Source organism: Lethenteron reissneri, chromosome 1 (assembly GCF_015708825.2).
Source record: "Lethenteron reissneri isolate LAM-NWPU_2019-01 chromosome 1, ASM1570882v1, whole genome shotgun sequence".
NCBI classification, from domain to species: domain Eukaryota; kingdom Metazoa; phylum Chordata; class Hyperoartia; order Petromyzontiformes; family Petromyzontidae; genus Lethenteron; species Lethenteron reissneri.
The window spans coordinates 6,642,216-6,662,431 of record NC_083779.1 but is presented as its reverse complement, the minus strand read 5'-3'; the positions used below and the strand labels follow the sequence as shown (position 1 = coordinate 6,662,431).

General features: G+C 45.3%; 1 protein-coding gene across 1 annotated transcript; it reads left to right on the top strand.

Moving 5' to 3' along the window:
* The first annotated feature begins 12,059 nt into the window (after window positions 1-12,059).
* On the top strand, window positions 12,060-20,178 carry LOC133359072 (deoxyuridine 5'-triphosphate nucleotidohydrolase, mitochondrial-like). The gene is made up of 6 exons (XM_061577489.1): window positions 12,060-12,316; window positions 13,705-13,796; window positions 15,677-15,721; window positions 17,506-17,580; window positions 18,973-19,043; window positions 19,902-20,178. Exons 1-6 carry the CDS (start codon window positions 12,213-12,215, stop codon window positions 19,956-19,958), a joined length of 444 nt encoding a protein of 147 aa, XP_061433473.1. The 5' UTR covers window positions 12,060-12,212; the 3' UTR covers window positions 19,959-20,178.
* Window positions 20,179-20,216: the final 38 nt, after the last annotated feature.

Sequence of the window (20,216 nt, the reverse complement as noted above, 5' to 3'; positions counted from 1 at the left end):
TCACGCCCGGCCGCCTTTGTCTCCCTAGTGGCGATGATTGTACACATCGCAGCAGGTACTCATTTGAGGCCGAGTTGACCTAGGGGAGGCCCAGTACCGATTCAGATAATCGTCACCGGTGTTGGCCGTGAGTGGTGATCGAACTCGGGTCGCCAGGTTCGTCACGCAGCTCGTTAACCATTGAACTGGGACCACAATTTTTCGTGTGCTTAGCTTGGAGTCGTTTCAGCGCACCTCCGATTAGCATGGTTAGCTACGTACGGTGCGAAAGAAAGTCGACGGACGTACTTACACCATCATCACAAACATCGCAACGACAATATCAATGATTATAATCAACATCACGATCAATGCAGTGAGTCCTCATTTGTGTTTTTATTTATCAGTTTGGCCACGCGGTGGTAGATGAATGGCAGAATTCGTGTCGTTAACCCCTCCACCACCCGACAATTATATTTTTTACAAAATACGCGTCCGGGGCACAAAGACTTTTCAAGTTTGTCGCCAGATTGACACTTACACAGGAGGTCGGGCGAAACGTCGTACGAACGTTGATGCTGAGAAGTCTTAGGTGATCACCAGCGAGGGGAGATGGAGGATGAGTGGGAGGAGGTGGAACAGGAGGAAGGGGGGAGGTGGAGGAGGAGGTGGAGGAGGTGGAAGAGGAGGTGGGGGAGAGGCAGGGGGTGGAGGAGGGGCAGGAGGTGGATGAGTGGCAGGATGAGGTGGAAGAGGAGGTGGAAGAGGAGGTGGAAGAGGAGGTGGAAGAGGAGGATTGAGGCGTTTCGGTCATAAATTGTATCAATACATTGAGGCGTATATGCAATTCATCACATCTGTGCAAACGAAACCATCTCGTCGGGTGTTGGAGGGGGTTAACGTTCGCCTAACCTGAAAAATATATGGATCAACATCATCATCAGCATCACCAACATCACCATCATCACCATCATCACCATCATCACCAGCGTCACCAACAGCATCAACATCACCAGCATCACCAACATTATCATCAACATCACCATCATCACCAGCATCACCATCATCACCAGCATCACCAGCATCACCAGCATCACCATCATCACCATCATCACCATCACCACCAGCATCACCATCATCACCATCATCACCAGCATCACCAGCATCACCAGCATCACCATCATCACCAGCATCACCAGCATCACCATCATCACCAGCATCACCATCATCACCATCATCACCAGCATCACCATCATCACCAGCATCACCAGCATCACCATCCACCAGCATCACCATCATCACCATCATCACCAGCATCACCATCATCACCATCATCACCAGCATCACCAGCATCACCAGCATCACCATCATCACTAGCATCACCAGCATCACCAGCATCACCATCATCACCATCATCACCATCATCACCAGCATCACCATCATCACCAGCATCACCAGCATCACCATCATCACCAGCATCACCATCATCACCATCATCACCAGCATCACCATCATCACCATCATCACCAGCATCACCATCATCACCATCATCACCATCATCACCAGCATCACCAGCATCACCATCATCACCATCATCACCACCACCACCATCATCACCATCATCACCATCATCACCATCATCACCAGCATCACCATCATCACCATCATCACCAGCATCACCATCATCACCATCATCACCAGCATCACCATCATCACCAGCATCACCATCATCACCATCATCACCAGCATCACCATCACCAGCATCACCATCATCACCAGCATCACCAGCATCACCATCATCACCAGCATCACCATCATCACCATCATCACCACCACCACCATCATCACCATCATCACCAGCATCACCATCATCACCATCATCACCACCACCACCATCACACCAGCATCAACATCACCAGCATCACCATCATCACCAGCATCACCAGCATCACCATCATCACCATCATCACCAGCATCACCATCATCACCATCATCATCAACATCACCAGCATCACCAACATCATCATCAACATCACCAGCATCACCAGCATCACCATCATCACCATCATCACCAGCATCACCAGCATCACCATAATCATCACTACCATCATCACCAACATCACCATCATCAACCTCATCACCAGCATCACCATCATCATCATCACCAGCATCACCATCATCCCCAGCGATCACCATCATCATCAGCATCATCATCATCAGTCATCATCATCAGCCACCATCATCAGCATCATCATCAGTCACCATCAGCATCATCATCAGTCATCTAATCAGCAATCATCAGTCACCATCATCAGCATCATCATCATAATCAGCATCATCAGCATCATCATCAGTCACCATCATCATCAATCATCAGTCACCATCATCAGCATCATCATCAGTCACCACTCATCAGCTCATCATCAGTCACCATCATCAGCATCATCAGTCATCATCAGCTATCATCATATCATCATCAGCATCATCAGTCACCATCATCAGCAGCAGCAGCAGCAACAATGGACACAATCTATCCTCTGCTAAATGACCTCCCCCCCCCCCCCCCCCCCCCCCCCCCCCCCCCCCACCCCCCCCCCCCCCCCCCCAGTCCCTTGATCCCACAATCTTGCAAAGAGTCACACGAGCTGATTTCATCGCTCCATCTCCTGCACCGGACGTCCTCTGTAACGATGATCTTTCCTTCTTTCGCCTGCCACTTCCTTGATTAGTCTCGACCCGCCGCCATTGCATCATCATCATCATCATCATACCCCCTTCCGACATTCACTGGGGCGGAAAAAAATGCTCGACCAATGCACGGTTACGCGAGGAGAGCGCCATCATCACCACCACCACCACCACCACAATCGTCAGGTCTATTCACTGCTGGATGAAGGCCTACCCCCACCCATCATCCCCCCGACTCCACCTCTCGCAATACCACAAAGCCGCATCCAGTTCTTAGGAGTGAACGCGATTCAATCTCCCCTTCTCGCCGAGCCCACGGATGTGTAGTGCGTGTGTTGAAAGTCTTTCGCACCGTACATAGTCCATCCGCGCTAATCGGAGGTGCGGGAGAAGGACACCAACACTAACGCGCAAAAATCTGCTCTAAAGAAATGAGTTCGTCAATATAGATGATGATTTAAAAGTGCCACAGCTCCAAGTGGCTTCCTCATGTCGACAGGAAGAGCGTTCCAGACGGGCGCAGAAGCGCGTTTGAAAGCGCCGCGCGATGCGGTTACCACCGACTTTGTTCGATACCTATCGAACTATATATAGTGGCTATCTATATATAGCTCGATAGCTATTGTTAGCCAAAAGCCGCTGCTGTTGCTGCTGCTGGCGCGGGGATGACCGGAGTTCACGTGATGGTTTATGCTCCTTGATGAAATTGGCGAGGTATTGTGGTTCGTTTTGGCAAGCACTGTGTGGCTCTCGATCGATCGATCAATCAATCAAAGTGTATTATTAAATGTATACAGTATAACGGCTCTCGCAATAGCATCGCCACGAAGCGCTCCCTGCACGTGTTCACGTGACACATTACATCGTTACAATTTGCGATGTGCAAAATCGTAATTGATACAAACGTATACACGATACAGTGGTTCAAATTACCTGTATATGCAAGAGAGCATAACATGATATAATTTAAATCTTGACTTCAAGCTTTCGCGGTAAAGTCACGTAGATAGGTTCAAAGGGTTCAAAGAAAAAATAACATTTCCTGATGACGGCCGCTTGTGTTGCGATCGAAACGTCGTAGTTTTTGTGATTTTTTTGGTACCTATCTACGTGACTTTACCGAAAGATCCAAAGAACATGATATAATTTAGATTTAAGCTTTCGTGACTGCAGGGAATTCATCTTCTTGGTTCTTTCGGTAAAGTCACGTGGAAGGGAAATAATAAAATAATACAAATAAAACATAATAAAATAATATAATATTTTATTATGTTTTATTATAAAAATAATATAATATTTAATTATGTTTTATTTTTATTATTTTATTATTTCCATTCTACGTGACTTTACCGAAAGACCCAAAAGAACATGATATAATTTAGCCCACATTTTACAACCGCAACACATTATTTCAGTAATAAAGGTTTTTTTTAGGGGAGGGGGGTTAGATTGCGTACATGTGTTGTTAAACCCGCCACAATGGACGCAGCACCACTAGTAAGGGTTTTCACGTAAACAAAAAGTGCCAGTTAGTTACTAGTGTGCTGAAGAGTAAACCCACAACATTTATAATTCAAAATACCGTGACGTTTCGCTGGCGATTATGTAAACTCGTCTCTGAAGGCCGAAGTCTCTCTAATCCAACGTGTCCCTCTTTCGTCCACTCGCGTTGTGTAGACCACAGCCATAATCAACGTAATTATTATTTTAAAACGTTATCCATTCTCCTACCTATCAGAATGAAGTCAATCATCAGCCATGGTCAATTCACTGCTGGATGGATGCCTCCCCCGCGCCGCGTCGAAACACGTGGGGTTTGTTTGACCATACTTCACCACGCTGGTGATTCCGTGGACCTGTTTCAGGTATCACTCGCCACTGATGGTGGCCGCGTCAGCGAATCAAACTCAATTAGGAGGTGGGCGTATAGCGTAGCGCGCTAACCACTGCACCACCGTTATTACCATATGTGTACATATATCTACGTGTATTCATGTGTATATTATATTCATGTTTATGTGTGTGTGTATTTACGCGTGTATATATGTGTGCGCGTGCGTGTGTCGATGTGTGTGTTCGTGTGTTTTTGGGGAGCGGTTGTGTAGCGGTTAGCGCGCTGCGCTATGAACCCAACGACCCGGGTTCGATTCCCGCTCGCGGCCAACACCAGTGACGATTATCTGAACCGGTTCTAGGCCTCCCATAGGTCGACTCAGCCTTAAATTATTACCTGGTGTGGTGTGTAAACATCGCCACTGGGGAGACAAAGGCGGCGGGCGTGGTGCTGGCCACCCACCCCCTCGTGTACCGTTGCGGCCTTCATAGGTGCTCGCTACAGCACTTGCCCCTACAGTCTGTTAAGGCTATACGGAGGATCTATGTTAGTGTGTTGACTTGGTTCTATATAACTTTGTGTCAATGTATCTATGTATACCTATATGTGTGTGTTGATGTATATACATGCGCGTGTGTTTATATATTATTGATGAAAACGAATTTCTTTAGAACTGATTTTTGTGTTTAGTTTGTGGTCCTTCCCCCGCACCTCCGATAAGCTCGATTGTCTACCGTACGGTGCGAAAAAAGTTCAACATAAATGTGTGTGTACTGTGTTGGGAGCGGTAGTGTATTGGTTAGCGCGCTGCGCTACGAACCCGGCCACCGAGTTCGATTCCCGCTCACGGCCACGGACAGCTGTGACTACCATCTGAACCGGTTCTGAAGATCTCCTATATAGGTCGATCCAGCCCTCAGTACCTAGTGCGGTGTGCTCACATCAGCACTGGGGAGACAAAGGCGTCCGGGCGAGGAGTTGTCCTCACCCCCCTCCCCTCCCCCACCTCGTGTGCCGTGCCAGCCTTCATAGGTGCTCGCTAACAGCACTTGCGCCAACAATCTGTTAAGGCTATACGGGGGATATTGTATTTGTTGTATATATATACGCGCGCGTGTGTGTGTGTGTATATATATTTGTTTACACGCGTGCATGTTCAGCATGTGTGTGTGTGTGTGTTTGATTGGGTTCGTGAACAATCGTTTTTCCTGCATGGCCGGTAACAATAAGGTGGGTGAAAAAAAACCGGTTAAAACCGGTTTACCGATTGCCGCACATACGCAATGAACTGAATTCGTTTTCGTGTTCAAACCGTGCAACGAAGGCAGCTGTTGTTGCTGCTGCCTTTGCAGCCGGTGCGATGGTAATCGGCAGCAGCCGCATTGGACTTGTGATCCGGAGAAGCTCAGGTTCAACAATTTGGGTTGAGCGAGGAGATGTTAACTACCTCGCCTGGTACGCAGGAGGTCGTCGGTTCGATCCCGACCCTTGACGTCTGTTGTATATTTTTTTTTGCGTATCTCTCTTCCCCGTGGTCGCGTGGATTTTTCTCCGGCTTCCTCCCTCCGTCCATAAATGACGTTACGCGATTTTGGACGATTTTGACCTCCCCCTCATCACACGGCGTCACAAAAAGTCAGACCCCCCCCCCCCCCTCAAATATAACGTCACAAAGCTCTGCCCTCCCCCCCCCAAAACCATATTTCAATTTTGAAAATAAAACATGCTTTCAAATCGCTTTAAACTATCGTCATCGTAGTGCGTATTTAATGTGGCGCTGCACCCTTGTAGGAGTGTTGTTATAACAATTAATGTTGTTTTAACAATTCTATATTTAGAGTTGCGCATTTTGATGTGACGTCACATTTCTCAACCTCCCCCCCCCCCCCTCGTCACACATCGTCACAAATGTCTGACCCCCCCCCCTCCATAGGTGCGTGACGTCATTTATGGACGACCCCTATGGAGCTCGGTGGTTCTTACCTGTTAAAATAAAAAAATTGTTTTAAGTGGCGTGATCAGAACCACACCCAGTCGCACATGTCTCGCCAATGCCAACATTTACACACCACACCAAGTGCTAATTTAATCCGGAGTCGACCTAGGAGAGTCACACGATACGCTTGCCACAGATGAGCCCATCGAACAAAGGCGGTGGTCACCGCATCGCGCGCTTTCAGATGCGGCCGTCTGGAACGCTCTTCCTTCCGATATTAAGGACGCCAGGGGGAGCTATGTACGCACGTTTAAATCTAGATTTATAACTAACTTCTTTAGAATCTTTTTTGGTGTTTCGTTTGTTGTCTTTCCCCTGCACCTCTGATCAGCACGGTTGACTGTATACGGTGCGAAAGAAATTCGACATACTGTACATACCATCCAGCCAAGCTTTTACTGGTAGGAACCTCCTGGTTACACCAGCCCACAGGGGATTATTGTGTCCGTCGCGCAGGGAGGGGCTGGGTGGGGAGGGTGGGGCTGGGTGGGGAGGGGCTGGGTGTGTCTGGGTGGGGAGGGGAGGGGAGGGTGGGGAGGGGCTGGGTGGGGAGGGGCTGGGTGGGGAGGGTGGGGCTGGGTGGGGGGGTGGGAGGGAGGGGTGGGGCTGGGTGGGGAGGGCTGGGTCACCCCGTGGTGCCCTTATTAAAACTCAACGTTTAACCTACTCACGCCGTCTTGTGCCCGCCCTCACAGTCGGGCATATTTGCGGAATACACCACGCCGCCGTGAACCCTGGCCATTGACCGAGCAACCCCACGTTCCTACCAGCTCCCTCCGCAGCAGGAATGTGTTTTAATCCAGGATAGGGAAGAGACCAGGATACACCATCATCTCATTTTGTAATTGTGAGCAGATATCAACAAATTACAGAGGCAAACACATTTAACTAGAATAAAGTACAGCAATGAAGAAAATTGAAATCAGAGCAAAAACAACCGTGTCACGTGATAATACATTTGTAATACATTGAACACATGTTTGAAAATATATGGGTGCAACATACATCGTTCTAGATTTGAAGTTTTAGTGACTGCAAGGATCCATACTCTTTGGTTCTTCTGTAAAGTCACGTTGGTGAAATAAAAAAAAATAAGAATTAATATAAAGAATAGAATATAAATAACAAAATTAAATCACGACGTTTCGGAAGCAACACAAGCTATTTAAAATTAAAAAAAATGTTAATATTTTATTTTTAAAAAAAATGTAACAAAAAAAACTTAATTTTAACAATTTTTTTTTCATTTTTGCTGTGGTTGTCCCACCTGATGACGGAAGCTTGTGTTGCTTCCGAAACGTCGTGATTGAATATAGTTATTTCAATTTTTTTTTCACCAACATATATCGTTTTGAAAGACAATACAATCGACTTGAGAGTACATACAGCAATGAAGGTTCCACGGTAGCTAGGAGATGTTAACTACCTCGCCTGGTGTACAGGAGGTCGTGGGTTCGCACCCGACCCTGGCCGCCTGCCTTCGTTTGGAGTTTGCATTTTTCTCTCCCCCCGTGGTCGCGTGGTTTTTTTTTCTCTCTGGGTCCTCCGGGTTTCCCCCCCCCCCCCCTCCGCATTTAAAATCAACATCACGCGTTCAGGCTGCCGCTATCAATGTCCACGTGGTGGATAAGCAACATTTCGCAGAGCTATCATTTGCGAAAGAACCAGGTCGCTTCTGAAAATCAGCCACATGCTCAGTGATCCTTACCTGTTTTCTTTTTTAAATGTGTCTTTTAAGTTTAGGGGCCGTCCATAATGACGTCACGCGATTTTGGACGATTTTTGACCCCCCCCCCTCGTCACACGGCGTCACAAAAAGTCAGAACCCCCCCTCAAATATGACGTCACAAAGCTCTGACCCCCCCCCCCCCCTCAAAAATAAAACATGCTTCAAATATCTTTAAACTATTGTCATTGTAGTGCGTATTTAATGTGACGCTGCACTCTGATGTTGTAGGAGAAAACATTTATGCTGGTAGGAACCTCCTGGTAACACCAGCCCACAGGGGATTATTGTGTCCGTCCGTCGTACAGGGAGGGGCTGGTGGGGAGGGAGGGGCTGGGTGGGGAGGGGGAGGGTGGGAAGGGGCTGGGTGGGGAGGGTGGGGAGGGGCTGGGTGGAGGGTGGGGCTGGGTGGGAAGGGGCTGGTCACCCCGTGGTGCCCTTATAAAACTCAACGTTTAACCTACTCACGCCGGCTTGTGCCCGCCCTCACAGTTGGCCATATTTGCGGAATACACCACGCCGCCGTTGACCCTGCAGGCCATTGACCGAGCAACCCAACGTTCCTACCAGCTCCCTCCGCAGGAATGTGTTTAAAGTTGCGCATTTTGATGTGATGTCACATTTCTTAAACCCCCCCGCCCCGCTCATGACACATCACAATCTGACCCCGCCCCTAAGGTGCATGACGTCATTTTAGGACGGCCCCTTACCGATTAAGATGGAACTTGACCTCCATCTAGTGGTAACACTCAAGACTGCCACCTTGCACGCGTTCCCCCGCATCCCTTACGCTAGGAGGTCGTGTGGCCACACTTCACCAGCGCGCGTTGGCAAAGGGTCAGTGGGGAGCGTTGTGACTCACGCAGCAAAGGTTGGTCACCTGAGTTCAATTCCCAACCCCGGGGGGAGTCTTTTCTGCGTGAATATGCGAGGAGCGATGACTGAAACCATGCCCCAATCGAGTTTGATTCACCGCTCACGGTCGACACCACCAGTGACGATTGTCTGCAACGGTCCTAGGTATCCCCTAAGTCGACTCAGCCTCAAATTAGTACTCGGTGCTATGTTTAAACATCGCCACGAGGGAGACAAAGGCAACCCATACGGTTTTACCGGTATTCTTGTACAGGGAAATCGAATTTTTCGATACAGCCGTTTCAATAGGGCAACAAAAATACGTTTTTTGGGGTCTATTTGTTTGTGTTTCTCCCTTGTGATGGGACTTTGAAGGATTTAACGGTCTGAATTTGTCTGTAATAAGGTAGGGCACTGATAAGGGGTTGACAGGTATGTAGTGGTGAGTGTAGTGGTGATGAGGGTAGTGGTGGTGAGTGAAGTAGTGGTGAATGTACTAGTAGTGAGTGTAGTGGTGATGAGGGTAGTGGTGGTGAGTGTAGTGGTGGTGAATGTACTAGTGGTGAGTGTAGTGGTAGTGAGTGTAGTGTTGGTGAGTGTAGTGGTGGTGAATGTACTAGTGGTGAGTGTAGTGGTAGTGAGTGTAGTGTTGGTGAGTGTAGTGGTGGTGAGTGCAGTGGTGGGGAGTGTACTAGTAATGAGTGTAGTGGTGGTGAGTGCAGTGGTGATGAGTGTACAAGTGGTGAGTGTAGTGGTGGTGAGTGTAGTGGTGGTGAGTGCAGTGGTGGTGATTGTCTATTTGTTTGTGTTTCTCACTTGTGATGGGACTTTGTAGGATGAACGTTGAGATTTGTAAGGACACGGAGTGACCAATAAAATCTGAATTTGTCTGTAATAAGGTAGGGCACTGATAAGGGGTTGACAGGTATGTAGTGGTGAGTGTAGCGGTGGTGAGGGTAGTGGTAGTGAGTGCAGTGGTGGTGAGTGTACAAGTAGTGAGTGTAGTGGTGGTGAGTGTAGTGGTGGTGAGTGCAGTGGTGGTGAATGTACTAGTGGTGAGTGTAGTGGTAGTGAGTGTAGTGTTGGTGAGTGTAGTGGTGGTGAGTGCAGTGGTGGGGAGTGTACTAGTGGTGAGTGTACTAGTGGTGAGTGTACTAGTGGGTGAGTGCAGTGGTGGTGAGTGCAATGGTGGTGAGTGTACTAATGGTGAGTGCAGTGGTGGTGAGTGTACAAGTGGGGAGTGTAGTGGTGGTGAGTGTAGTGGTGGTGAGGGTAGTAGTGGTGAATGTGCTACTAGTGGTGAGTGTAGTGGTAGTGAGTGTAGTGGTGGTGAGTGTAGTGGTGGTGATTGTCTATTTGTTTGTGTTTCTCACTTGTGATGGGACTTTGTAGGATGAACGTTGAGATTTGTAAGGACACGGAGTGACCAATAAGATCTGAATTTGTCTGTAATAAGGTAGGGCACTGATAAGGGGTTGACAGGTTTGCGAACCTGGCTACCCGGGTTCGATTCCCGCTCACGGCCAACACCAAGTGACGATTATTTGAACCGGTTACCTGGGCCCTCCCACCCTCCTAGGTCGACTCAGCCTCAAATTAGTACCTGGGTGCGGTGCGTAAACATCGTCACGAGAGAGACAAAGGCGGCCGGGCGTGGTTGCTGGCCACCCACCCCCTCGTGTGCCAACACTGGTGCTGCTATTGCGCCCAACAGTCTGTTAAAGGGGCCATCCATAAATGACGTCACGCGATGTTGGACGATTTTTTTAACCCCCCCCCCCCCCCTTGTCACACGGCGTCACAAAAAGTCAGACCCCCCCTCATATGACGTCACAAAGCTCTGCCCCCCCCCCCAAAAAAAATGAAACATGCTTCAAATCGCTTTAAACCATTGTCATTGTAGTGCGTATTTAATGTGGCGCTGCACTCTGATGTTGTAGGAGAAAACATTTTTTCAAAAGTCTATTTAATGAAGTAGAACGTGTTGTCTATATTTATTTAAAGTTGTGCATTTTGAGGTGCGTAACGTCATTTATGGACGGTCCCTTATCATATAATTATTTATACTCTTTGGTTCTTTCGGTAAAGTCACGTAGGTATCAAATAAAATAAATAATTAGATTTATTTTATTATTAAAATAAATCATTCAATTCATTTCATTTAAATAAATAATTATGTGTTTTTATTAAATAAATCATTCGATTTATTTTATTAAAATAAATAATTCAATTTATTTTAATAAAATAAATCATTCAATTATTTTATTAAAATAAATAATTCAATTTATTTTATTAAAATAAATAATTCAATTCATTTTATTAAAATAAATCATTCAATTTATTTTATTAAAATAAATAATTCAATTCATTTTATTAAAATAAATCATTCAATTTCTTTTATCTTCTACCTACGTGACTTTACCGAAAGTGTTTGATGCTGCTGTAGGTATAAAATAAAATAACTCATTCAATTTATTTTATTAAAATAATAATTCAATTCATTTTATTAAAATAAATAATTAAATGCATTTTTTTTAAAATAAATCATTCAATTTATTTTATTAAAATAAATAATTCAATTTATTTTATCTTCTACCTACGTGACTTTACCGAAAGTGTTTCATGCTGCTGTGTTCTGTAAAGCCTTGATGAAAAGCCGCTATGTAAATGTAATTATTATTATCATCATCACTTAGTGGCGAACAGCGGCTGCTGCTCTTGATATTATAACGAGTTTTCTTCAGGGGATTCGCTTTATTATTTGATTAACAAACGTGTACATTCTACACGATTACTTCACCCGTAGAGCATTGTCGTGTCATCCTGTGACACGTTACGTTTCAGTATAGAATTCAAATTAATCGGAATCGATTCAATAATCGTTACACAAATGGAATCGATTCGCACTGCACTGCAAGTGAACCCACGAAAGCCTCGATTCTGGAATCGATTCCAAGAATATATAAGAATCGTCAAAAAATTTCCCGCCAATATTCCCCCCCTTCAAGTTTTACTCAGCGAACGGTCCCGATAATCGCATTGATTTGAACGCTTTTAGTGAATAGTCGCGAGGACGTTAAAACAACAATTTTTGACTCATTTTCGGGATTTTTTTGTCGACTAAATCGGTAGAAATGCCCGTCACAGACCGAGCTCTCCTACGCTTCGCTAAGCTGAGCGCCAACGCCGTGGCGCCCTACAAGGCATCCGACAAGGCCGCAGGATTCGATCTCCACAGGTTAAACTTTCTCTTTTTATTCTCGTATATCATCATCATCATCATGTTCGTCTTTATCTCTGTCGTCAACATCGTCAGACACGCGCTATCCACTGCTGGATGAAGCTCTCCGCTAACGATCCCATCCGCTCCGTCTCCCCGCTGGACGGTCACCCAGTAATTTATATTTATTTTAAAAACGTCAAATTAAATATAATTCTAGATTTGAAGCTTTCGTGACTGCAAGGATTCATATTCTTAGGTTTTTTCGGTAAAGTCACGTAGGTAAAAAATGTAAATTAATAAAAGTAAAATATATAATATCATTACGCTCCACGTTATTTGGCGAGTCTGCGTTGACAGTGGTGTAACAAGCACAGTTAACAGAAACTCAACACGTTTGTGTTAATAACACTGCATTAATACAAAATATATAATCGTCGACGTTTCGTGCAATGGCCCTACTTCATTGCTTTATTACAATACGGTGTAAATGTTTGTATTGTATTATGTTGAGTTATTTGTATAAACGTAGCACTAACGTATGCAACTATTTTATCTGCTACACCTTCATTAGTGGCTTGGATTATTGGCGGGAAAATGTAAGCGCCCTCATTTAATAAATTAACTTACTTACAATATTCTTGGTTCTTTCGGTAAAGTCACGTAGAAGGGAAGTAATAAACATTAAACAATACAATTCTCACGACGTTTCGATTGCAACACGATCAATTGCTGTGGTTTTCACACCTGCCTCCGCAGCAGACCATGCTTTCCCACCTGATGACGGACGCTTGTGTTGCGCCCGAAACGTCGTCATTTATTTTCTACCTACGTGACTTTACCGAAAGAACCAAAGAGTATCGATTCCTGCAGTCACGAAAGCTTCAAATCAAGATATGCGGTCCATAGTTTGTGTTTCACGGCCACAATTTCGCACTACCGTTGCTTGTCTTTAGTGCACCTCGATGCGTCTCTATATCGCCAAGTCTCTCTGCCTTTAGTCTATGGAACCATGGTTTGGGTTTCATGGTCAGAATCGCGTTGCTGTGGGCTCCTATTTCAATTTTCCATTCATGAAGGAGATCATCTTAGGTTTTTTCGGTAAAGTCACGTAGGTAAAACATCAAAATTAATAAAAATAAAATAAAGATAACGACGTTTCGGAGGCAACACTCAAAACGTCGTGATCTTTATTTTATTTTTATTAATTTTGATGTTTTACCTACGTGACTTTACCGAAAAAACCCAAGATTATGAATCCTTGCAGTCACGAAAGCTTCAAATCTAAAATCATGAAGGAGATGTTTCGCATCGGCTCGGTGTCGATGTTCTGATGCGATTGATCGTTACACCAGTTTTCGAGGAGGAATGTCAATAAACATTTCTGTTTTTCTTGCTGTGTGCAGTGCATACGACTACGAGATCCCGCCCATGGACAGACTGGTGGTGCAGACCGACATTCAGATCGCACTGCCGGAGGGCTGCTACGGACGCATCGGTAAGCCGACCCTGGCGCCTGTATGCAGTCGATCATCGATTATCCGGCTGCTTCCAACATTAGCCGGCGGTACCGCGCCGATCCGGCGAAACCGACAAAACCGCTCGAAAGGCTGTAACCAGTCCGGCGATCGGCACATTCCAAAGAACACAGGATGAGATGTTACTATCCTTTGTGCAAGCACTTCCAAGAGTTCATGAACAGTGAGCCTGGTGAAATTTGGGGAGCGCATCGTCAGTAGTGAACCTTTGGGTCCTAGGGTGTTTCGGCCTTTCATACTATACACCCTCCCCAAAGGCGGCCAGCGACAGGGTGATCAATCCTACGCTTGCGTCCCATTCCCAATTAGTCATAGGAGTTGCCTTGTTGTTGATAGCCAACATCCCATGGGACTATGCATGGCAGGGGCGTCCTCCTCTGTGAGTCAAGCATTGTTGACTGCATACCTCCTGGCCCTCTCACTATATAGCGTGACAAAGTAGCTATGATTGATGTCAGTGTTAAATATAATATACAGTACATTATACACAACATACAACTTAAAAAATGAAAATACTGCATGTAGATACCTCGCCATGCAGTTTTGAGTTTGGAGTGGTGAGTACGGTACAGTAAATATAGGAGCTTTTTAAAGTAGGATATTTATTTTTGTCTGTTTATTTATGCCAATTTCACGTAAACTTATTTAATTTTTTTGCCAGAAAAAAGTGGAAAGCCTATTCTCACACTAATTTAAAACTCTAACAAAAATATATAACACCTAAAAACAAATGCCATACAAGAATGTGCAAAATAATCCATTGAATATAATGATTATTAGTGATTATCCGCCATTTTTGAAAATCTAGCACTGCCAGATAACCGATGATCGACTGTATTTTGAGTTTGCGTGTCTCTCTCTTCCTGTGGTCGCGTGGATTCTTTCTCCGGGTCGTCCGGTTTTTCCCTCCACGTTTAGAATCGACGTGCGTTTTGAGTATTTAACTGCGATAAATGTATACATGATGATAGGCAACCTCGTTGAGCTATCATTTGTGGCCAGGTCGCTTCTGAAAAAAGATCTATATAGTAGCTCAGTGGGCCTTACCTGGTAAAATAAATATAGTTTTGTTTCAAAGCCACCTCCAGCAGTGCCAGCACACAGCAGCTCTCCACATGCAAGACGCGCACTGTGCGGTTTACACACAAACATTAAATTGCGTGTGACGTTTAAACTAAATTCGTTATAATAATAAAAATGTAAAGGCGCAGCCATGTGACTGCTTGCCCTTCGCCACTGCAGGTGGAAAGGCCTCCACTAGAAAGACCTCAAGAGAGTTCCTCCTGGAGGTTGGATTACCCACATTTAACCCCACCTCACGTGACCCGTCGGTCGACTGTGGTATACCCATTTGTGTGTATTGCTGGGTGGACAGGAGTGGGGGAGGATTTAATAAAGTTTATCATTGCTTCAACTGTCATGGTGGGAGATGGCTTCGAACCGCCATCCTCTGGATTGAACGTCCAGTGTGCTAACCCTTTTGCCATGTTATGAAGTGCAAGTCTCCAACCCTTAGTATTAACTCTGTCTCTTTGGCCTCTCTATGTGCTTTGAAGAAGGGTCATTGCCCGAAACGTCTGAAAAAGGAGTAATTTACCAATCTTTTTATTTTAAGGCCACAGCATTATTAACGAATGTGTTGAGTTTTTGTTTGTTTGCAATGGTAGTAACCCGCGGAATAATTGAGAACAAATTTTTGTTTCTGCACAGCTGGGGTTTCGCCTGATCAAAAATATAACTGAATACACGATGAAGGAGCGTGTGGTCACGATCATGTGATGATGACGATCATTACTTGGTAAATAAGTTTGTGATTTATTGGTGTGCTTTGTTTCGGCAGCGCCGAGATCAGGCCTGGCTGCCAAACACGGGATCGACGTCGGAGGTAGGTGCGGCTGTTCGGAATCGGAACCTTTAATAATCTTGGAGAAATCCGATGAGCTATGAAGCTCTTTTTCACAGATGTCTAGCAGGGGTGAGTCAGAACGTTACAGCAACAGACAATACAAAGCACGATAGGAGTACGAAGTTTCGGAAAGATAAGCAAATAAGGAGCTGTCTTAACACTATATGCATATGGACGTATTGGCGGTACTCAGGTGCTCATAAAACAGTCTGACAATGTCACTGTTGCCCTTGAGTGAGCCGCAGACTCTCCATCAGAAATTGCACTTAGAATCAGCAGCCGCTTTCCCATTCGAGCGCGTGACACCACGAGTCATAATCTTTTGATGCCACCGTCCGTCAAGAAATTATTCCGCAAATGAATCGAGGAACCTTTGAAACACGAGCTGAGTGCTGCTATACAGCAGCAGACTATGAAGCTTCGCGTTCAGCCGCTCGTAACATTCGTTTTCTGACCACTTGGACGTCACGAGAACTGATTTTGACGCACACCCCGCAAGATTTTCTGACCGGGGTTGCGAATCGTGTTAAAAGCAATAATTATTGTGACAAAAATTTGCTTTTTTTTTTTTATTCCGAGCACCGATGTACCGCCAAGACGTTCATATAAGTTTAAGGATTTGTGGTCGCCCCGGTGGCAGCTGTCTTTGAAACCATCCCGGCATGACACCAGGTGCACTCAGCACGGACCTGCAAATGTGAATTGCTCTACCAGAAGGGGGCGGGGGGGGTGATAATGCTACTTGGTTTTTCAAAAGAGAGTAACTTTTGCGAGCAGTTACATTTGGACGATCGCGTCGGCGGTACACATGGCCTTTGTGAATGTGTTGGGGCCTGGATGTGGTGGACCAGATGTCAAAGTATTTTCCCGGGTCATCGACTCCGATGGAGTTGACTGAAATGATGCCCTGAGTCAGGTGTCGCGAGCGGGAAGATTAGGTGGTAGATTATTTTGGGTTCCGTCCCCTTTAAAAATAGCAGCGACCCTCACATCCTGTCTCCCCGAAGGCGGGAACCCCCGCCCCCCACTCAGCATGGCACTGCTCGTGATGCCGATCACGACACTAAAACCTAATTGTCACCTCCCGTCTAGCGGTACACGTAACAGGCGAGACCTTTACAGGGAGGAACAATGTTCCACACTGCCCACCAGGGATTATTTAGCTGTCTGTCTGTCTGACTGTCTGTCTGTCGTGCATAAATAAATATATAATACACACAGCTCTTTGATTGGTGGAGACCTACTGCCGGGTACGGAGAGGGGAGGTGCCTAAGGGAGGAGGGAGTCAGGAGAGGGGCCTGAGGGGGTGGGGGGGGGTCAGAGGAGGGGCCTAAGGGAGGGGGGGTCAGGGGAGGGGCCTAAGGGAGGGGGGGGGGTCAGGGGAGGGGCCTAAGCAAAGGGGAGGGGCCGAGAGTTAAGGGAGCTGTCTGCCTGGCTACCTAAAGTCAAGTTATATTTTATACAGGTAGAGGAACAACAGGTTCCACACTGCCCACCAGGGATTATTTGTCTGTCGTGCACGAATGCGCTGTCCAACCAAGTTCCTACCTGCCCACTCCGAAGGAACGTGTTATAAAACTCATCAGCGGAGCAATGGCTGGATTATACTACCCCCCCCCCAAGCCATCTGTGCCCCTTGTAAAATGGGAAATGTGGTGCACAATTAGTCGAGTAAACAGTAGAGTAATTGATCACTTTAAAAATATCTCCCATTGTTGCTCCCGGTCTGGTTGTACAACGCTTGTATGTGTGATTCCTTTCAGCCGGCGTCGTAGACGAAGACTACAGAGGAAATGTCGGTGTGGTGCTCTTCAACTTCGGGAAGAAGCCTTTTCTCGGTAAATACCTTTTGCCGTGCCACAGCTCTCGTAAACCTTTTAACTACGTATATTACAGTTCGTCAACATTTCCCGGACAGCCGACGGACTGCTTATTGCTGTGCCCAGGAAATATTGTCCGTCTCAGAATGCTACCAGTGTTTTCCAGAGAACTTCAAAACTCTGAAACAAAAATATAAAGTCGCGTTGCACAAATGCACGCGCGTTAAGGCGCGAACGTGTGGGTGTAAGCACATTGCCAACAGGCTCCGTTAACGAGCGGACTTGTAGTATTTTTTGTCCGCTCAAATATTATTTTACTACCACAGCTGGAAAGTTCACATGTTCCATTGCGGGTTGGTAAAAGGGTGGGAGGAGGGACTCAGGAATGGTTCAGACATCACTTTCCAGCAATGTTAGCTGTGGCCCGGAATATTTTTTAGGTCACCAGGTTTGCAGCACAGCGTGGAAATTTGTGCAAAATGCAACTCTTGAGGTATCCACATTCTTCAGTGAGCAGCGATGCGATTGCTTCAGGAACAAACTAGAGTTCTAAACTCACCCGCCACAGGGCTGGAAAGTGAAATGAACATTTAGAATTGCAAGCGAATATATTAAACCGTCATTCAACTGGTGACACTTGAATGGCACCGTACCAGTTAAACCTGCGGGGCAGGTAAAGTTTAACTTTCACTCTTGGCTTGCATTCAACATGCATATCCTCATTCGAGTAAATGTATAGTAGGCTACTAACAAAATGCAAATATGAAGCCAAGGTACATTGGAGTGAAATTAAATCGCAGTGCAAAATATACCTTCTCCAACATGGAGCTGGAGAGAGATCAGTTATTGCATCGCTTGACAGAGACGTCCATCAGCTTTGGGAGGCCTCCATCCAGCAGTGCATAGGTCATGACTGATGATCTTCATTCACATGGCATTCACCGACGAAGCTCCCCGCTCAGTTACGAAGCTTCTAACCATTCTTCTACTCATGATATAAGTTGTTGGGTTAAATCAGTTAAATATAAATGTGTCGTTAAACCCGCCACCACCCGACAGCCAATTAGTCGCGTAAACAAAACATACCAATTCGTTACTAAATTTTGATTTAAATCTTTCGTGACTGCAGGGATTCATATTCTTGGTTCCTTCGGTAAAGTCACGTAGAAGGGAAATAATAAAATAATAAAAATATCAAACAATCATCACCTGATGATGATTGATTGTGTTGCAGTCGAAACGTCGTGAGCATTTTTTATTGTTTTATATTTTTATTATTTCCCTTCTACATGACTTTACCGACAGAACCAAGAATATAATTCGTTACTAGTTCAGCACATGAGTGTTGGAGATTAAACCCACAATATTTACAATTCTCTACATGTTTGCACTCATTTTGTCCCATTGCAGTTAAGAGGGGAGACCGGATTGCACAGCTGATTTGCGAAAAGATCTTCTATCCCCAACTGGAAGAGTGCACGGTGAGATTTGACTTGGTCACATTGAGGTGGCCGTGTGGCACAGGCGTCTTAACAAATGAATAGTTCACGCTGACACATTACACGGCCTGATGTTCATTTTGTAGCACCGCGTTTGTTTAAATCGCGTTTCCATGAGAGGTGGGTCTGGTGGCTCTGAAATCAAGGGCATGGAGCCAGCACCGTTGGTTTAAATTCTGTCAAGTGTGTTTTAGAGTATCTTGCTGCAATACATTCCCATTTGATGATAAGCCACTTTGTTGAGCTATCGTTTGTGGCCAGGTCGCTTCTGAAAAAGATCTATAAAGTGGCTCAGTGGGCCTTACCTGGTAAAATAAAATAAAAAGTTATTAAAGTGGTTTCTCAAGTGTGGCAGGTTGATAGCCTCAGCCTAGTTGCCACTGAATGTGCAGATTCGTATTAAAACAGATTTTTCACCTTTTTGTTAAATTCCAGCTTTGAATATGAAAAATATCAGTTTGAATGTCACGCGGCAAAACGTTACTCTGTGACAGAACAAGTCCCCCCACCATTCTGTGGACTTGCAGTCACTTGAAATGATCTCATCGCTCTGGACGTGTGAAAAAAGAGCTTGAAAGCTCATCGTATTCCTACAGTATAAATACATATTCTGATTTCGAGATATACGATATCCACTTCTGTGGGCTGTTCTCTAAGACGGGTAGTTGAACTGCTCTTTGAGAATCTGACTTGATTCTTGGTCCCATGACATGATGCCGGAAATCCAAGAAGCCAATTTTTGTTTTACATGTTAACTATTTTTTACGAAATATAAACGAAGCTATGTTGTACGACTGCCTAACATAAATGTCAATGTTTTGTTGCCGTCAATATTTGCAGTCACTGGAAAACACGGAACGAGGCAGCGGAGGTTTTGGATCGACTGGAAAAAACTAGACGAACGGAAATGAAGTGTGAAGATTTGAGACTTTCGTAACTTGTGTATTTTTCCTGCATAACTTACTGCCATGTAATCAAATGCCAGTCCTTGTAATTTCAATTGCGCTTTGATTACCATTTCACTGTAACTCCAGTATTTGTATTATCTTCAAAAGTAGTTTGGATACATTTCACAATGAGTGTTCTGTTTGTTAGTAAAATCATTACAAAAAATGTACAGGAGAATCTTTTGAGTTTTTTTCTATCACCTCATTT